Source organism: Gouania willdenowi, chromosome 5, assembly GCF_900634775.1.
Source record: "Gouania willdenowi chromosome 5, fGouWil2.1, whole genome shotgun sequence".
Taxonomy (NCBI): Eukaryota; Metazoa; Chordata; class Actinopteri; order Blenniiformes; family Gobiesocidae; genus Gouania; species Gouania willdenowi.
In genome coordinates this window covers 29,176,661-29,195,760 of record NC_041048.1, presented here as the reverse complement: position 1 = coordinate 29,195,760, position 19,100 = coordinate 29,176,661, and the positions used below count along the sequence as shown (strand labels likewise).

The 19,100-nt window shown below is 37.3% G+C and overlaps 1 protein-coding gene across 3 annotated transcripts in view; it reads left to right on the top strand.

Moving 5' to 3' along the window:
- mtmr14 (myotubularin related protein 14) overlaps positions 1-19,100 on the top strand; it is a 100,305-nt gene that overhangs the window by 12,671 nt on the left and 68,534 nt on the right. For all 3 annotated transcript variants that reach the window (XM_028447073.1, XM_028447072.1, XM_028447074.1), the window contains exons 9-11: positions 944-1,014; positions 1,101-1,175; positions 14,746-14,812. In XM_028447073.1, the coding sequence (XP_028302874.1) occupies positions 944-1,014; positions 1,101-1,175; positions 14,746-14,812 (213 nt within the window). The remainder of the gene's footprint in view (positions 1-943; positions 1,015-1,100; positions 1,176-14,745; positions 14,813-19,100) is intronic.

The following is a 19,100-nucleotide window of genomic DNA, read 5'->3' as shown; positions in this document are numbered from 1 at the left end:
ATCTGAAAGGAAGAGTGGCAAAAGATCCACAAATGCAGGTGTGAAAAACTTGTTGCATCCTTCCCAAGACTCATGGCTTTACTAGTTCAAAAGTGTGTTTCTACTCAATACTGATCAAAGGGTCTGAAAACTTATGACCATGTGATATTTCAGTTTTTCTTTTTAATAAATTTGCAAAAATTTCTACATTTTTGTTTTTTACTGTCAAGATGGGGATACGGGGTCTGAATACTTTTGATACCTACTGTAAGCATGTTTGGCACAATTTTGGGACGTTTAATAGCCTGCAATGATATCTGATATAGGAAAGCTGATTAAACTTAAATTAAACAAAAATATGTTAACAGATGCAGAACTGACATGGTAATGGGTATACTCTGAAAGGGAATTTAGGAAATTTAAAAATCAAAAGTCAGTGGCTCTATAGATATAAGCCAAATGCACAGGAATTTGAATTTAGTGGCTTCTAAAAGGACGACTGAACAGTTAGCACTTTTGTTGTAAATGGTAAATGGACTTCATTTTATATAGCGCTTTATCCCCACACTGAAGCAGTCTCAAAGCGCTTTACATAACAGCTCATTCACCCAATCACTCTCACATTCACACACCAGTGGGACAGGACTGCCATGCAAGGCGCTAGTCGACCACTGGGAGCAACTTAGGGTTCAGTGTCTTGCCCAAGGACACTTCGACACATAGTCAGGTACTGGGATCGAACCCCCAACCTCTCGATCAGAAGACGACCCACGACCACCTGAGCCACGGTCGCCCGTGTGCTTTATTGATGTGACCAAAATATATCAAAATGCGCCAAAATACTTAATATTTATTATCAAATAAAACCAGCAGTGTTGCTATTCATTTGTATGAAATGAGCAACAGCACTTCATATTAGTAAGTAAAACTAATGTGATCTACATTTTTCTGTTTTTTTTTTTAGGATGCGAGTTTTTTAAAGAGTATAAAGACAGGGACTACACAGCTGAGGGGCTGATTTTCAACTGGAATCAGGTACAAAGTTAGAGCGGATTTAGCTTTGAGTCTTAAAATCAGAGTTTAGTTCTCTCTTAATTACTTCCTTTTTGTTCCCGTAACAGGACTATGTTGACGCCCCTTTGACAATTCCTCTTTGCTTCAGCCAGAATTTGAACATTGACTGGACTCAATACCAGGTTGCACAACTTTTCTTTGATCTATAATTACTCCAACTGTCTTTTTATATTAGTGGTTGTTTAGTGTTTGAGTCTAGTTCACGGGTCACCTTATGCAGGGCCAGATTAACACTTCGCTGTACCCTGGGCAACAATATTCAAGGGCCCCATCATCACGAACCCAAGATTACTATAATATGACAAAACAATAAATAAATTCCAGTAATACATAAATACAGTATACTCAATACACCAATATCTAACTGTCATCAAGTGCATTTTGATGTACAGATGTGCAAATGCTCATAGAAATACAACTGCACCACTATCTCCTCTTGTCAAAGCCACTCACTCACATATGATGCTCTGAAAATAAAACACATCAGCATCAATATAATCTGGCAAAATTGACCCACTACATTAGAGGGAGGAAGTGTCCTCCATTTTCCCAAAAAATAAATAAGCAACCACTTTCAAAGCATCCGGTATTTATTTAACAATGCTTATTGCCAACACAAATGTATTGAATTGATAGAGCCACCACAGAGGAAGTCCACAGACAAGACACAAAGTAAAAACCCGTAAACTGATAAGATCAAGTCCTTTTTTGTTCCTTGGCTCATTTTAAACAGAAATCACCCTGTTACCGCAGAATTCAAAAGGACAATCAAGTGGTGCAATGTAAATATTTTGAAATCTGACAGCTTTCTCTCAACAATGATAAACAATTTACAGCATTTTCATTGAGCCACCACAAGGCACAAAAACACTCTCTGAGTAGTAAATGAGCGTTTAACGACTACCTAATGCTATATAAACACAACCACAAAAACAAAGTTAGCTCGCTAACATACCTCTGACGAAGTGGTAGCTCCAATCAACCAATCAGGTTTATGCTTCACCATAGATTGTGACTCAGCAGAGAAGTAGAGGAGAGCATAATAAAAGAATCCGGAATAAAGAAAAAAAGATTGCAGTATTCAGAAAAGGCATAACTCTGCGGACCCCCATCCTTTTCAGTTATGTGGTAACGCAAAAACCTGCGGTGGATTCTTCTTTGTTGGTGTTAGACGGCTTCTTCTTACATTTGGAGGACTGGATATCAAAAAATTTGAACAATTTCGGAAGAATTGGAAAGGTAGTCCCAGGACCAATCAATGCTTGATGCCCAACTCTACTTAAATTACATGGTCGGTTACGTTGTCACGTACTGTGATTGTAAGACAATCTGAGCATTCAGCAGTCATGTACTGCAATTGTACCTGTGCTGGAATTGCCATGCCCAAATTGTCATACTGAGATTACAATGATAGCTTCGTTGTAATTCACATTAATATAAACCCTTTGATTGTTTGACTAACTTTCTCAGTTGGTCGCACCAGCACAGAATTTGGTCGCACCCTTTTTTTCTTTTTTTTCAAGCCATGCATGCTGATGAATAGTTGACTGAACTGGCTGTACCTGAATTAACTTAACAGTAGCATAACCAACTTAGCATCTGCATTGCTTCACCCCATGAATTCAATTCAGAGGGTCCAACTCTTATAGTGGGGTCTCCTAACCCTCTTCGCCTGGTCAGGAGGCTGCAACTTTTACTCTACAAGGAACCATTTTGCCTCATCTCACCTGGATTAAAGTCCTCCTGGAGCCGACAAATACCTTCTCATTGTAGACAATACAGTGTAATAAATTATATACAGATAAAATTATATAGAATAATGTTTTATTTAATTTGACTTGATTTATATTGATCATGTAAATGGAGACTTAAAAACAGTTTGAAATTGAAATTTAAATCAAGAAATAAAACAGTATCTTGTATAATGAAATTCTTATGGATCTCAGTTTACATGAACACTATGTCATATAAAGAATATTCTTTTTTTATTTGGAAGGCTACTAAAAGTAGCTTGAATTTGGTAATGTATGATCATGTAGTCAACACATGCTAATTGCTAATTTCTTGCCACACATAAAGCATACATATTTAACCGGCACATTGGCGGTTAAATGAATCTGTTCCCACACAATTAAAATCTCTATTTTCTTCCATAATAGTGTTTTTGTTGGTTTAGTTATTTTACCAGAGATTTAAAACTTGAGGTTAGCCACAGGTGCAGGGAAAAAGTTGATGGTCTGCAGATGTTGCAGGAGGTGAAGTAGGAAGGTGGCTGAGTCATTGCACAACGTGATTTATTTTAGCCAAACAAATTGTTATATTTTGATTTTATTTGTCATTAATCATTAATAGCCTCTGTAAAAAATAAATAAATAAGTATTTATTTTGATAGTTTTTTTTAAAGCTATAGGGAGCCATTGCATAAGAGTCAAAGAGCCACATTAGGCCCCCAGAACCGCAGGTTGCAATACTGTTGTTTTTATACTGTTTCAGCTTAACTTTTATTGTGGTTTTTACTATGCACTGTTGTGGTTTTATTATGTACTGTAAAGTGACCTTGGGTGACCTTGAAAGGTGCTGATTTGATTTCACAAATAAAATGTATTATTATTTAAAAAAAAAAAAAAAAAAAAAACATTTAAAATCATCAACAATCACATTACAACAGCATTATGACCAAAAGTTTCCCTCTCAATCATACGCAGTAAAGAAAAAGAGTGCCTTTAACTTTGATTGAAAAATGTTCACATTGGATGCTGACTTCAGCTCTGGTGGAAGTTTGTGCAGCATTACAACTAAACGCAGCATCACCATGTTTACTGTGAGCTCTAGGCTCCACTATCTGACCTGTGTCAATAGATCCGAAAGACCTGCTGGGTTCATACCTGACTAACATCTCACTGATGTGTTCTGGACCAAACCCGGTCACAGATATATACACCAACAGCAGAAATTTAATATCTATTCTGAGGCTGACTGGGAGCCAGTGTAAAGACTTTAAAATTGGACTAATGTGTTCTGACCTCTATGTTCTGTTTAAGGCCTGAGCTGCAGCGTTCTGAACCAGCTGTAGCTGTTTGATGCTCTTTTGGGGGATTCCTGTCAGAAGACCATTGCAATATTCCAGTCTGGAGATAAAAGCTTGTACCAGTTTCTCCTGATCTTTCTTAGTCATTAAACCTTTTCCTCTGGAGATGTTCTTTAGATGGTAGAAGGCTGTTTTATGATAGATTTGATCTGACTGGATGAATGTCAGATCTGAGTCAATCAGAACACCAAGGTTTTTAACTTGGTATTCAGCTTTTAAAGATCACGACTCAAGCTATTCGCTGGCAGCAGTTTTCCTTTCCGTAGGACAATAGGACAAAGTGTGTCTGAAAATGGATGGACGGATAATATTTATGGTATCATGGTTTCTGTCAACAGGTTTAATGTTTTTTGCATTGTGCCATGTTGCTTAACTGTATGTTAAATCTTATTGTTCAATTGTATGTTACATCACGTTTACCTCCCTTAAGACAATGGATGAAATTTAGCTATTGAACTAACTCTGGCATGTTTATATTGATGCTTTTTGCTGACACATTGATTAATATGTAATGTTCTAATTCAAATAAATGAAATGAAATGATTAACCGACCTAAAATGTAAATGTGGAAACACAAGTTTGCACATCAGGCCAAAAACAGGAATTTAGGTAACATCCACATCATCCCATGATTCTAAACTTCACTGCCATATTCATGAGCAAGGAAGGACTTCTTCACAAGGTCTAGACAGCAGTAACAAGTAAGGTGGAGGCATAGCCTAACTTTCAGATTTGTGTTGCAAAATTGCATTACAAAGGAAGGATTCTATGCCATTCAGTTTTACTGTTTATGGATAACAGGGAGAACAGTTTCATAAAGGTAGAAAATGAACAACAACGGCAAGCCAAATGTTAAATCCAGGGGTGGAAAGTAACAAGATACATTTACTCTCGTTACTGTAATTGAGTAGTACTTATACTTTTTTGAGTACTTTCTAAAATCTGTAATTTTACTTTTACTTAAGTCAATTTTGTTTCAAGAAACAGTACTTTGCTACATTGGAAAAAGATTCAGTTGCAGAGTAAAATAAATCCCACACCTGTTTCCGTTACATAAATTACAATATTTAATTTCAAGTAAAACCATATTTTTCATCAGTCCCCGGGTGTTTTACTGGTGAGTGCAGGTCGGGGACTCTGCACCTTGTCTTCGCTCCCACCGCAGCCTCTTCCGCCCTCCCGCAGCACATCGTCCTCACGGGGGGGTCCTGCCTATAGGTCTCGCTGATCTCTGTTGATTGTCTCCTTCCGGAGTCTCCCGTGCGCCTCGTCCTCCAGCAGTGCCAGATAAGCCACCGTGCATCTTTACGCATTGTGAGTGCATTCCTTTTTATGACAGCTACAGGTGTTGCAGCCAATTGATCAGCAGTTTTGCACAATCATGTGATTTTAATTACAACTAGAACTGCAAGCAGTTATGAAAGGGGGCCAAGCCTTCCCGCGCGACTCGGCCCCCAGGTTTCGCGGAGCCCCTGAAAGTACGTCATGAAGGATGACGGGCTCGTGGCGAGCGTCAGGACACAGGCCAATGTGCCATTCGCTGTGAACAGGTAGCTATGAAGTTTTGGAAGATGTGATTTAAAGTGTGAAAGTTACAGGCTAAAATGCGTTTGCACCCATTATAGCGCCACCTAGTGGTGCACTTTTTGGTACGGGTGATCTCTGTGCTCTTCTATAGTCACCCTGTAAATTTCACAGCCCTCATCATATTACTTCAGCTGAAATAAAGGTTTGTTTATTTATATGTTATGTAGTAATAAGCCACGCCCACTTTGACCAATCGTGATTAACTTGGAGATACGGTCCCAGGAGTGACTCAAGGTTATACCCACCAAATTTGGTAAAAATCGGTTGTGCCATTTAGGAGATATAATTTTCTCATAATTGCAGTGCCCCCTAGAGGCCTATGTTATTCAAATTTGGCTCATACCCCTACAGTCTCATGGCAACCAAGGATCTCAGAATTGGTGGTGTTAGCAAATATTTTGACCAAGATATGCAACAGCTTGCGTTTTAATTGCTAGCTAGAAAAGTTTACTCATTAATATTTTGCGCATATTTTGCCCGAATAATTGTTTTTGCTGATCTGTAGAACAGGTCCAAGGGAAGACTCTGCGTGCCAAGTTTCACGCTGATTGGAAAAAACCCGAAAGAGGAATTTGAAAAAGTAGGTTTTTGATATGTCGTGACTTACAAAGAGCAATGTGCTGTGGAAGTGTGCGTGGCCTATGTCAGAAGATGCAACTTTATGTAGGGAACATGTGGATATGAAGTTTTTAAAGATATGAATTAAATCATGAACGTTAAAGGCCAAAATGTTTTTGCAATTATAGCGCCACCTAGTGGCGCAATTGTGGATATGGGTGGTCTGTGTGGTCTTCTATATCTACCCTGTAAATTTCACTGCCCTCAACATAATAATTCAGCAGAAATAAATGTTTGTTTATTTATGTGTTATGATGTAATAAGCCACGCCCACTTTTACCAATCGCGAATAACTTTGAGATATCGCCTCAGGAGGGACCCAAGATCATACCCTCCAAATTTGGTAAAAATTGGTCCTGCCATTGAAGAGATATAAATACTCATTATTTGTAGCGCCCCCTAGATCATTCAAAATTGGCACATTTTCTCACAGTCACATGCCAACTGTGGATCTCAGATTTGGTGTTGTTAGCATTTATTTTGTCCAAGATATGCACCAGTTTGCATTTTTATAGCTGGCTAGAAAACTTTACTCGCTAATAATTTGCGCATAATTTACCCGAACAAACTCATAGGGTTAACTGGAGATTACGTCCAACTGAAGACTCTACGTGCCAAGTTTCACGCTGATTGGACAAAACCCCAAGGAGGAGTTTGAAAAAGTAGGTTTTCGAGTTTTTGCGATTTTGCTCCAAGAAAAGTTTAGGCGGAAATGGGCGTGGCCTAGCCTTGGTGATTCAATGCTATTCAAGGAATCTGTGGATATGAAGGTTTTAAATTTGCAACAAACGATGTGGGAGTTATTGGCCAAAACGCGTTGACCTTTGTTATAGCGCCACATGCTGGCAAACACATGTGAATTTTTGCGTCCAAGGTACAGGGGGTGGTCTGGACCCAAACCCCAAGGGGCATCGCCCTACCTTGCACGGTTTAGCCTGCAGCACCACTTTTACCGGGGGAAACATAAATATAATAACTAGAACTGCAAGCAGTTATGAAAGGGGGCCAAGCCTTCCCGCGCGACTCGACCCCCGGGTTCCGTGGAGCCCGTGGAAGTACGTCACGAAGGATGACGGGCTTGTGGCGAGCGTCAGGACACAGGGCAACGTGCCATTTGATGTGAACAGGTGGATGTGAAGTTTTGGGAGATGTTTTAAAATGTGAAAGTTACAAGACAAAATGCGTTTGCACCCATTATAGCGCCACCTAGTGGTGCACTTTTTGGTATGGGTGATCTGTGTGCTCTTCTATGGTTACCCTGTAAATTTCACAGCCCTCATCATATTACTTCAGCTGAAATAAACGTTTGTTTATTTATATGTTATGTAGTAATAAGCCACGCCCATTTTGACCAATCGTGATTAACTTCGAGATACGGTCCCAGGAGTGGCTCAAGGTCATACCCACTAAAGTTGGTAAAAATTGGTCATGCCATTTATGAGATATACATTTCCCATATTTGCAGCGCCCCCTTGTGGCGTAAATTAATAAAATTTTGCTTATACCCTTACAGTCACATGCCAACCAAGGATCTCAGATTTGGTGTTGTTAGCATTTATTTTGACCGAGATATGCAACAGTTTTTCATTTTTATAGTTAGCTAGAAAAATTTACTCAGTAATTATTCGCGCATATTTTGAGCCAACAAAATTATTTTATCAACTTTAGATCAGGTCCAACTGAAGACTATACGTAACAAGTTTCACGCTGATTGGACAAAACCCCAAAGAGGAATTTGAAAAAGTATCTTTTTTATATGTCGTGACTTACAAAGAGCAATGTGCTGTGGGAGTGGGCATGGCCTATGTCAGATGATGAAACTCTTTGTAAGGAACGTGTGGATATGAAGTTTATAAAGATGTGAAATAAATTGTGAAAGTTAGAGGCAAAAATGTTTTTGCAATTATAGCGCCACCTAGTGGCGCAATTTTTGCTATGGGTGGTTTGTTTGGTCTTCTATATCTACCCTGTAAATTTTACAGCCCTCAACATAATAATTCAGCAGAAATAATTGTTTGTTTATTTATGAGTTTTTATGTCATTAGCCATGCCCACTTTGACCAATCGTGAATTACTTTGAGATATCGCCTCCGGAGGGACCCAACATCATTCCCTCAAAATTTGGTAACAATTGGTCGTGCCAATTAAGAGATAAATATTCGTTATTTGTAGCGCCCCCTAGTGGCCTACATCATTCAAATTTGGCGCATACACTCACAGTCACATGCCAACTAAGGATCTCAGATTTGGTGTTGTTAGCATTTATTTTGACCGAGATATGCGCCAGTTTGCATTTTTATAGCTGGCTAGAAAACTTTACTCGCTAATAATTTGCGCATAATTTACCCGAACAAACTCATAGGGTTAACTGGAGATTACGTCCAACTGAAGACTCTACGTGCCAAGTTTCACGCTGATTGGTAAAAACCCCAAGGAGGAGTTAGAAAAAGTAGGTTCTCCAGTTTTTGCAATTTTGCTCCGAGAAAAGTTTAGGCGGAAATGGGCGTGGCCTAGCCCAGGTGATTCAGTGCTATTCAAGGAATCTGTGGATATGAAGTTTTTAAATTTGCAACAAACGGTGTGGGAGATATTGGCCAAAACGCGTTGATCTTTGTTATAGCGCCACCTGCTGGCGGACATATGTGAATTTTTGCGTCCAAGGTACACGGGGTGGTCTGGACCCAACCCCCAAAAGGCACCGCCCTACCTTGCACGGTTTAGCCTGCAGCACTACTTTTACCGGGGGAAACATAATAAATATAATAATATATATAATAATAATAATAAAAATCTTTGCGATTACAATAGTGTTCCTAGCACCGCTGGTCCTAGGAACGGTTCCCTGGCCCCGCGGGCTTGGCCCCCTAATTATTATATAAAACTGTACTTGTAGGTGCGCGCATCAGTATAATTTTTTCCTCCTTTGTTTTTGGCAACTACATCCTTCATATATAGGGATGTAACGATTAATCGTAAGGCAGTTAAAAATCGATTCATAGGTATCACGATTGACATCGATACTTTGAAAATTGAATCGCAGTACTTTTTTTAAACAGCAGAGGGCGCACTATATTTATCCCTTCTCTTGTCCAGCAGTGTACCGGCGGGCGGAATCTGCTACTATTTTCTTTTTGGCCGCCTTCTACTCTTACATGTTAATGTTACATGTTAATAAATTATTCCTTGCCCCTTTAGCACCGAAAGAATATCGGTAATATTATGTGAATATATGTAAAAGTCACGTTTTTCTATTAGCTCTGTCTGCTAGCATAGCATCTCTTCTTCACTGCTACATTTGCTGCATGCCAACCGACCACTGGGTTACCAGTGCCCTCTGCTGGTCCAAACAAATATCTGACGTAAATCAGTGCAATGACGGTTTTTTTTCTTTAAAAGTCCAATTGTTAAGGCATAAAATACATTTTCAGTTGCACTTAAAAAAAAGAAAAGAACTATTATGCAGTTTTGTATTGTTTACTATAGAACCAGAATTGAAATGAATAAGCTTCTTCTTCATTTGCATTATTCCTTTATTTATTTCATTCAAGATTTATTTTTAGTTAAATTGCATTGTTTTGAATAGTTTATCAAGGGATTCTTTTGACAATTAAAAATAAAAGGAAAAAATACAGTATTTTCTATTTTTTTCCCCCAAAAAAAGAAAGGAATATTTTTCAGTCTTCATTTGTCTACAGTCCCATTTTGTAAAATAAATCGTGAGAGAATCGTATCGTGAACCCAGTTTTGTGAATCGAATCGTATCGGGAGTTGAGTGAATCATTACATCTCTATTCATATATGATATGTGTTGTGAAATGTGCAATGTTCCATTATTTTACACAAATGTATCAATTTCACAGAGCTGTCATTTATTTCAACCTTCGGTTGGGTCAGAGTTTCCCGTTTCTCATGATTTGTTTGTATGGCAGGGTCAGAGCTGCCATGGAGGTACGCACATTATCTCACCAGTTTTTTTTTTATTTACAACTTCCAAACATTGTTTATAAATTAGGCCTGACACAAGCACCATTACCTCTCATAATTTCATTAAGCGTAATGTAAACATTTTGAAATTTTGAAAAAATCTCCACTACAGAAATACATAAGGTCACTGTAAAACACTGTCAACATTGCTTTGACACTAAACACATACGTCAAAGTTGCATGAAATGACATTTTGGAACAACAAAAAGGGAGGAATCTGTTGGTGCATATGACATCTGAACATCCACAGGTTTGAAATAGAAAAAGTCTTGAACGTCAAACACCTCAAGTGCCTGAAAAGGCCTTGACAAGATTTTAAAATGCATGGTAATGTTCAAAACAAATTGTTTGTATGCCCGAGTCAGTAAGTATAACTTGCTCATCCTTGACAATAATAGTTTTGATCTTATAAAAAACCGGCATCTCATCAGCTACCTCAACACTCAGTAGCAAACCAGGGCGATATTGTTTGAGCGGTCAAATGTCACAATCACTGAAGAAATATTCCACTTGAAAAGGCCATGCGAATTACCCATAAGTTTCAGTCATGTCTGCAGTGAGAATGTTAACCATTTGTCGCTGTGATGAGTCAGTCAGACCTTTGGTCTGGTTGTATTCCTTGACAATACGGTCTCCACCAGGTTTCTTGGTCATTGCAGCTTCAACTATCTGTAAAGTGACCGACAAAAGTAATTTAGAATATAGTAATCTTGGACAATTGACAGTAAACACACCTAGTAATATGAACTATCAAAAAAAGGGCGACCCCTAAAGGAAGCTGTAACTTACTTTTTTGGCATCATCATCTGGCCTCTGCCGTTTTCTGGCAGGGCTGACATCTTCATCCACGTTGACTGTATCATTCGAGCTGCAGGTTGAAATTTCCAAGATGATTGTGACATCAGATGCAGAGCTTTCAAACAATGATTTGCTTACAACAGTAAGCAATTCACTGGCAGATGAAGTTGTTCCTGGTGAACAAATGGAGAAGGCTGTCCCCTGAGAACCTAAACGTTGTTCAGGAGAGAAAATTGAGAAAAAAGTACAGCTACCGTTTGTTGGCTTTTCACAATCTAAAAGTGTACTACACTGAAAGAAATGGGAATCAGAAAAGAGCAAGTGTACCGTTGTCAAATCTGATAGTAAATATGCCAGCATTGGGTTGCTGTACAACTTCTTCAAAGACGTCTGCAACGATTTCAGTTCCTGTCTCATCAAGAACTCTGACACCTTCAGTGACAGGAGGGATGGAGAACTTTGTGAAAGCTTTGGGGAAAAAACAAACAGGGAGACACCTAATATGAAATGTTTAAGATATAATATATGGTATACCTCTGCCACCTCCTCAGTGATACTGTTAGCACATGTCATGCTAATATGGTCACACCATCTATCCTACCAAGCAAAAAAACAGTGGTCTATGGATGTCACAATAATAAGTGAGAAACAAAACTTAACTCAACTGACTAAATAAAATCAGCCCTCAATTATGGTGAATGAGATATGTAGAACTTATCCAATTGATACAAAAATTATTTGCATTTCTAAATATTAAAAAACTATCCAATTTGCTATTGTTTGTGTGACTGATGGCTTACCAGAGTTCATAACTCATTCAGACTTCTACTACTTCTGTTTGTTGTCGATTTTTGTTTTAATCAACATGATGGTATCTGGAAAAACAGTGAAACTGAATCCTTATACAGTATTTATCTACAACACAAAGATACTGACTATAACATCAGCTTAGAAAGGCAAATTGTATTGGTTGATTTGAGATTTACACACATACTTACATAAATTAAGAGGTTTATTGTTCAGAATAAACACTAGTAGCAGAAAATAATATTTCAAAGTGATCACGTCACTAACTCACTGATGAGTGGTGTTAAACATGCTTTCAGACACACAGACCTAATAAACCCTATTATTAATTTATGCCTATTTGAATCACAGTCTGTCGGCTAACAAACACATTTACATGTGATTAGAAATGAAAGATTGGATTAATATCAGCGGTAGTGTTGTCACTCCTCTCTCGGTCCGTGTAGAAACAGGTGTCACAGTCTGAGTTCACATCGTACTGAGTTCCTCTTAAAATCTCAGTACGTGACTGCTACATACTGAGATGTACCCGTACTGGGTTGTACTGATTTAAAAAAAAAAATTTAAGTTACATTAGGTTAACTTTTTTTTTACTGCAATGTATATTTTAATCATGTATTTTTGGAAAACAAATTATTTTCATTTGGAGTTTTATTATAATCATGTTTTTTTTTCCAACATGTGCTTTAATTTTATTCAAACAGTATATTAGTAATACTAATAAACTGCATTGAATAAATTATAAAACACATTTTTAATACAAACTCAATACATGTAATCATAAAAACTGCATAGAATAAATTATAAAACGTTAGCTTTGAAATTAAGTTTTTTATCTCAGCACGGCGGAAGTAGAAAAAAAAACTAAGCAGAAGTAGCATAAATTAATTTTTCGGTTGTGCACATGCTCATAACCGATCTCAGACCAATGTGAGCTCAGACCATGACACCGGGGCTCTGCTGTTTCTGTATCGGGTGTCCGTCCCTCCCTCCCTCCGTGTCTCTCTGTCACGCTTTAATGATTGACAGCTGAACTTTAGGGTTTACAATTCAAGTTTTTTACCGGTTTGTTTTTGGTGAAAAGTTCTGAAGCTTTAGAAACTTTAGGTCATGTTAAGCGTCTTTGGTGTTTTCCTCTCTCCGCCATTCTTCTTCTCTGTTTACTTGCACAAAGTTAGTGGGGCGACACTAGCTGAACTAACACGAGCACTCCTAGCGATCAATGTGAAATACTGCAGCAGCCGCGGGCTGGATTTTATCATTTATTTACAAGATTAAATGATCGCGTCGACGCTATTAAATCTGCGTCGACAAATTTTTGCAGTCGACATGGTCATTGCAGCCTTAGCCTAGAACTGTTGTAGTCTTAGATTAACAAACAACACTTAAGTTAAATTGAAATGCTCCAACAATGCTGTCACAAGTTAGGCAAAGCTCCATAACATTTAGAGTTAGCGTTCACGTAATGCTAATCTGACGAATTCATATTCGGCTAAACAAGTCAAATGAACCTATTCATTAATAAATTCTATCTGTCGGTGCTCATATGGTTGGTTTACGGTCGTGTTCACCTGTACTACCCGCACATGGTTGAGCTTACCTGCATCAGCTAATTGACTTGAATGTGTGGCTTTCCAAAGAATAAAACCCGTTCAACTCTCTCAATTAGCATACTTTACATTACCTCTTGATGATATTGTCGAGCTTTGCTTTAGTGCACATTAGTATTACACACTTCGGCTAGCCATTCACTCAGTAAACTCGGGAGCAACTTACCGCAGTCTTTCGACGACAAGAAAATGACAACGTGATACTCCTGGTCGGTTTGAAACACGAGTGGGGAGTGGGTGTGTCTTCTCAGAGTACTTCATGGCTTTCAGAGTTATTTATTTTTAACATCATCAGAATCTGAAAAAAACTATATTTATCCCCATTGGATAATTAAAAAGGCAATGAGTGGCATATAAAGAAAATTAAAGAAACAATAATAATTATTATTATTATTATTATTATACACACACGCAGAAAACAAGGAGGTTGTAAGGTAAACTGAGCAACAAGGTGCAAATGAATTAAGGTGCCAAATGCTTATGTATAAATAAAAAATAAAAATAATAATAATGAATAAAAAAATAAAGTAAAGTATATATACATATGTAAACAGATTTGTATTTTTAGGACAGTGGCAGACTAGCTACTCTGAGTAGTTGTAAAAAAAAAAAAATACTACTGATGCTGCTGATTTTACTGTGTACAAAGTTTTTGACATTCCACCTACAATGTTTTATAGACCTTATTTATATGTACTGTACGCATTTCTTGCTTTAAGAGATTACTAAAGATAGGAATTGTTCTCTTACTGGAACATGTTTTATTGGATGCTCTGACACATTGGATGTATTGACACAAGGACTTACCTCGTCAAATTGATATTTATTTTATTTTATTTATCCAGGTTAGCAACACCATGTCTTGTTCCCATGCACATTATTTTGAAATGGTGTTCTTTAATAATTATAAAAAAGAACCTAGTTTGATCTTTATACACGTCTTTGTACTTTTTTATTGCATGGGAGGGATGAAGGATACCCCCCCAACAAAAAAGAAGAAAAAAAAAGTAACGAAGTAACTTTTACTCTGAGTACATTTTAAGTGATCTGCTTTTTACTTTTACTCGAGTAAATTTTTAGACCAGTAACTTTACTTCTACTTAAGTAGATTTTTTCTGTACTCTTTCCACCCCTGGTTAAATCTGACTTTGAACCTGACGTGTACCAACAGTGATGTATTTTCATGTTTTGTCTGTTTAGTCATGGGACCTGGTGGAACAGACGCAGAATTACTTGAAGCTCCTTCTCCATATCATCAACCGTAATGGTAAGTGTTTGCCAGGGTGGATGTTTTTGGACTATTTCATAGCGTTGTAGTAGTCGAGACTGGTTTTGGTCTCGAGACAAAATTTTAAAGGTCTCACTCTTGTGTCGGAAGCATTTTTGTGTGTGTGTGCGTGTGCGTGGGGCTACGATTTCAGTTTGGGCCGCGGAGCGGAAGGGAGATTGAAACTAATCACTGGTAAAAATCCCAGTAAAACTCTGGGAAACAATGACCAGGAATAAATATTTGCTCCCTGGTAAAGATAGTAGCGCTAACAACTGGTAAAATGATAAACTACGGGAACTCATTTACTCCACCTCTGGGTCCTAGTGCCTGCCGTCCGGTGAAGCCTGTTCCGTTTACCGAGGTCTGTGTGTGTTTAATAAGTCTGTGTGAAAGTCTGCATGTGTATGCCTCTGTCCATCCACTCTTTTCATTATATCCATGTCTTTTAAGGCTTTATTACATAGTGTCGGCTATAATCCGGGCCGCCGCCATCTTGGATTATGTCGTCACCAGCGCGTCATCGCCTGGACTCAAATAACTGTAAAGAGGTCTTATATTAGTCTATTATCTTTTTAAAGTGGTGTTTTTATGTGGCTTTAGACTCCAATTATATATTTGTATATATGTTCCCTATATAAATAGGTTCACAATACAACTATTTTTTTCATAGTTTCTGTTTCCACTGTATCCAGAATAATAATAATCTTTCTCAACAAGAACTGTTGGAATCAGAATTGTTAAAATCCAAACGCTGCCCAACCCTAGCAAAGAGGAAACACTCTGCGGTGTGTAGGTGACAAGCTATGTTATTTCTTGGCAGAAATACTTTTAAACACTTGCTGTACATTCAGCTCACATAAACATCTTGTTTTCAAATATGTAGAATAATTGTGAATTCATCAGTAGCAGTAGTAGTAATATTTTGGTTAATTTTTTGCAGGCACTTTTTTTCTCCATCAAATGTATTTAAAAGAAACTAAAATTAAAGAGAGAATGTTATTTAACTGTCGAACCTTGTCATAATTTTATTTATTCATATTTTTTTTTTAAATTTAAAAAAAAATGTTTATTTTCTTGGTCTCGGTCTCGGCTTGTCTTGGTCTTGACTCGGTCTCGACCAGTGTTGGGAACGTTACTTTAAAAAAGTAATTAGTTATAGTGACTCACTACTTGTTCAAAAAAGTAACTGCGTTAGTAACTAAATTACTCTATAATAAAAGTAACTCATTCCCAAGGAAAGTAACTATTTGCGTTACTATTTAAAAAAAAAAAAAAAAAAGTTGCTCTATGTCAAATAATTCACATTTTTTAGATGCGTGTGTCGTGAGGTGCTTCATTAATTTTGAGTTGCTTACATCGGATGTCGACAAAGTCTTCTATCCTGGATATAATGAACACTTCACATGCACGTTCTTGCCTTTGACCACAATTAATTTAAAGTAATGTTTGTATCGTCACCTTAAAAATGTCAACTTTTCATCAGATTGCTCCACGCTCGCCATCTCTGGTGCTTCATCCAATCTGCTCTGTGTGTGTGTGTGTGTGTGTGTGTGTGTGTGTGTGTGTGTGTGTGTGTGTGTGTGTGTGTGTGTGTGTGTGTGTGTGTGTGTGTGTGTGTGTGTGTGTGTGTGTGTGTGTGTGTGTGTGTGTGTGTGTGTGTGTGTCGCATGTGCTTGCACGTGGCCTTCGCCAATCATAATCGCTCACCTTGTTTTTAACCCGCCTCCTCACAACAGCTGAGTCAGAAGCCCGGGATGCTTTCGGATAACATTTTATTTAATCAATGCATGTAATGCACCGCATTTAACGTTCAGTAACGATAACGGCGTTGTAACGGCGTAAAAAGTAATTGGCTAGATTACCCCGTTACTGAAAAACAAAAACGGTTATTTTAAACGCCGTTATTCCAAACACTGGTCTCGGCTCCGGGAAGTCTTGGTCTTGTCTTGGTCTTGGTGCATTCTGGTCTCAGGCAAGTCTTGGTCTCGGATAGTGTGGTCTTAAACACAACACTACTTTCTCATAAGATGCTTTTGACTGAATCATATGTTGGCGTCAGAGCTATAGTAAATAACTAGTATCAATCTCAAGTAGGGATGTAACATTAGTCGTAAGCCATTTCAAAATCGATTCATCGGTATCACGATTCACATTGATACTGTGAAAATTTAAGTCCAATTGTTAAGACACAAAATACATTTTCAGTTGCACTTTAAAAAAAAAAGAACTATTATGCAGTTTTGCATTGTTTACTATAGAACCAGAATTTAAATTAATAGGCTTCTTCTTCATTTGTCTTATTTATTTATTTATTTATTTCAAGATTTATTTTTAGTTAAATTGCATTGTTTTGAATCGTTTATCAAGGGATTTTTTTGACAATGAAAAATAAAAGTAAAACGGTACAATTTTTTATAGTTTTTTCCCCCAAAAAAATAAAGGAATATTTTTCAGTCATCATTTTTTTACAGTCCCATTTTGTAAAATAAATCGTGAGAGAATCATATCGTGAACCCAGTATCGTGAACCGAATCGTATCGGGACTTGAGTGAATCGTTAAATCCCTAATCTCAAGTTTTTCCTGAACCCATCTGCTATTAGTAATTTCGTGTAATTTTAGGAAAGTGGTTTTAAAATAAAGACCTTACTTTGCAAATGTTTTTTTTTTGATCGGTATTAATGAGAGTGTCTCCCGGCACTTGAGAATCACTAAAACCATGTAATTTACTCCCCTAAACTGCACGCTGTATAATGACTACAGGAAGGTGAGTGTTTCTACGCTTTAGATGTTGCTAGGACGCACCTAAAATACATATAAAGTCTCTATAAAGTGCAGAGCTATTTACAGGTTCTACGTTTAAAGTTCCTATATAGTGGTGCGCACACACACACCCTCCTGTATCCACCAACCTACTAAAACAGACAAATATACAGTATTAAACCAAAAGGTTGATTTGTGTCTTTATTATTCAATCAAAAACATAATTTTCAATTTAAAAATAATCACTTCAATCAAAAATGTTTCACTTTCAATCTATTTTTTTTTTTTTACCTCAATCAAAAATAAATATTTTCAATTAAAGGAAAAAAGTGTTCAAATGCAAAAAAAAAAAACATTTGAGACCCAAATTATTGCATTTGAACCCTCTTGTTCTTTGTATGAATTATTATTATTTTTTTCCAATGAAAAGGATTTTTTTAATTTTTTTTATTGAAGTCATCTTTTTTGTATTTGGGCCATATTATAGGTAGTACATTAGTGAATTTATTATTCAACCAAAAATAAAACATTTCAATCAAAGAAAAAAATACTTTCAATCAATGAAAAAGTGTTTATACGCAAAAATAATATGTGCCCCCCAAAATTGAATTTGAACACTTTTTCCCTGATTAAATTGAAAAAAGTTTTGAAGCTCTTTTTTTTTTTTTGACTGACTGGCCAATCGGTAATGAAGAAAACAGATAAAGGTGTTAGTTTTTGGTATTTTGTACGGAAGCAAAAGAGCTTGAATTTGAAAAACAAGGCGTTATCCGTCTTTTCATTTTGCTTCTGGAAACAAATATCAAATAATGAGTGTTTTTTTCGTTTTTTCATGTTTTTGTTACGCTATGAAAAAATGAATGATACACGGATTCCAATATTTTATGCAATATATTTTTGCATGTGGGTCACTGTTTTAGTGTTGTTGTATGGAATTAATTTATTTCCTCAGTTAAACTTAAATTGTTTTGTAAAAAAAGAAAAAGGCACATGAAAAGCAAAAATAGTGTTTTTACTGCTGCTGAATTATTTATTTTATATCTGATAATGAGTTACATAAAGTTATGGTTGATAAATATCTCTCTGATTTCCTATAATTAAATCTAATCTTTGATTAATTCATCTTTATTAAATACAGGAATAGTGCCTTTAAGGTGATAGTCATTTGTTTATCACCTCAACCGTTGGGTCGCATTGGGTCACAAACATGTCAGATCAAGTTAAAGGCGATAAGAAGTCTGCTCCCTGGGTGCCTACACTGCAGTGTTCACTATGGAGGCACGGCACCGGCAGCAGGCAGTTCGTGGAGGGGACGGTGCAGTTCACTAGCATTTGAACTGCACAAAGGACTTAATGACTACAGACCCGTCGCTCTGACATATGTGGTCATGAAGTCCTTCGAACGCCTCATGCTCTCCCACATCAAGGACATCAATGACCCCCACCTGGACCCCCTGCAGTTCGCCTACAGATTCAACAGGTCTGTAGACGATGCTGTAAACCTGGCTCTTCACTACATCCTCC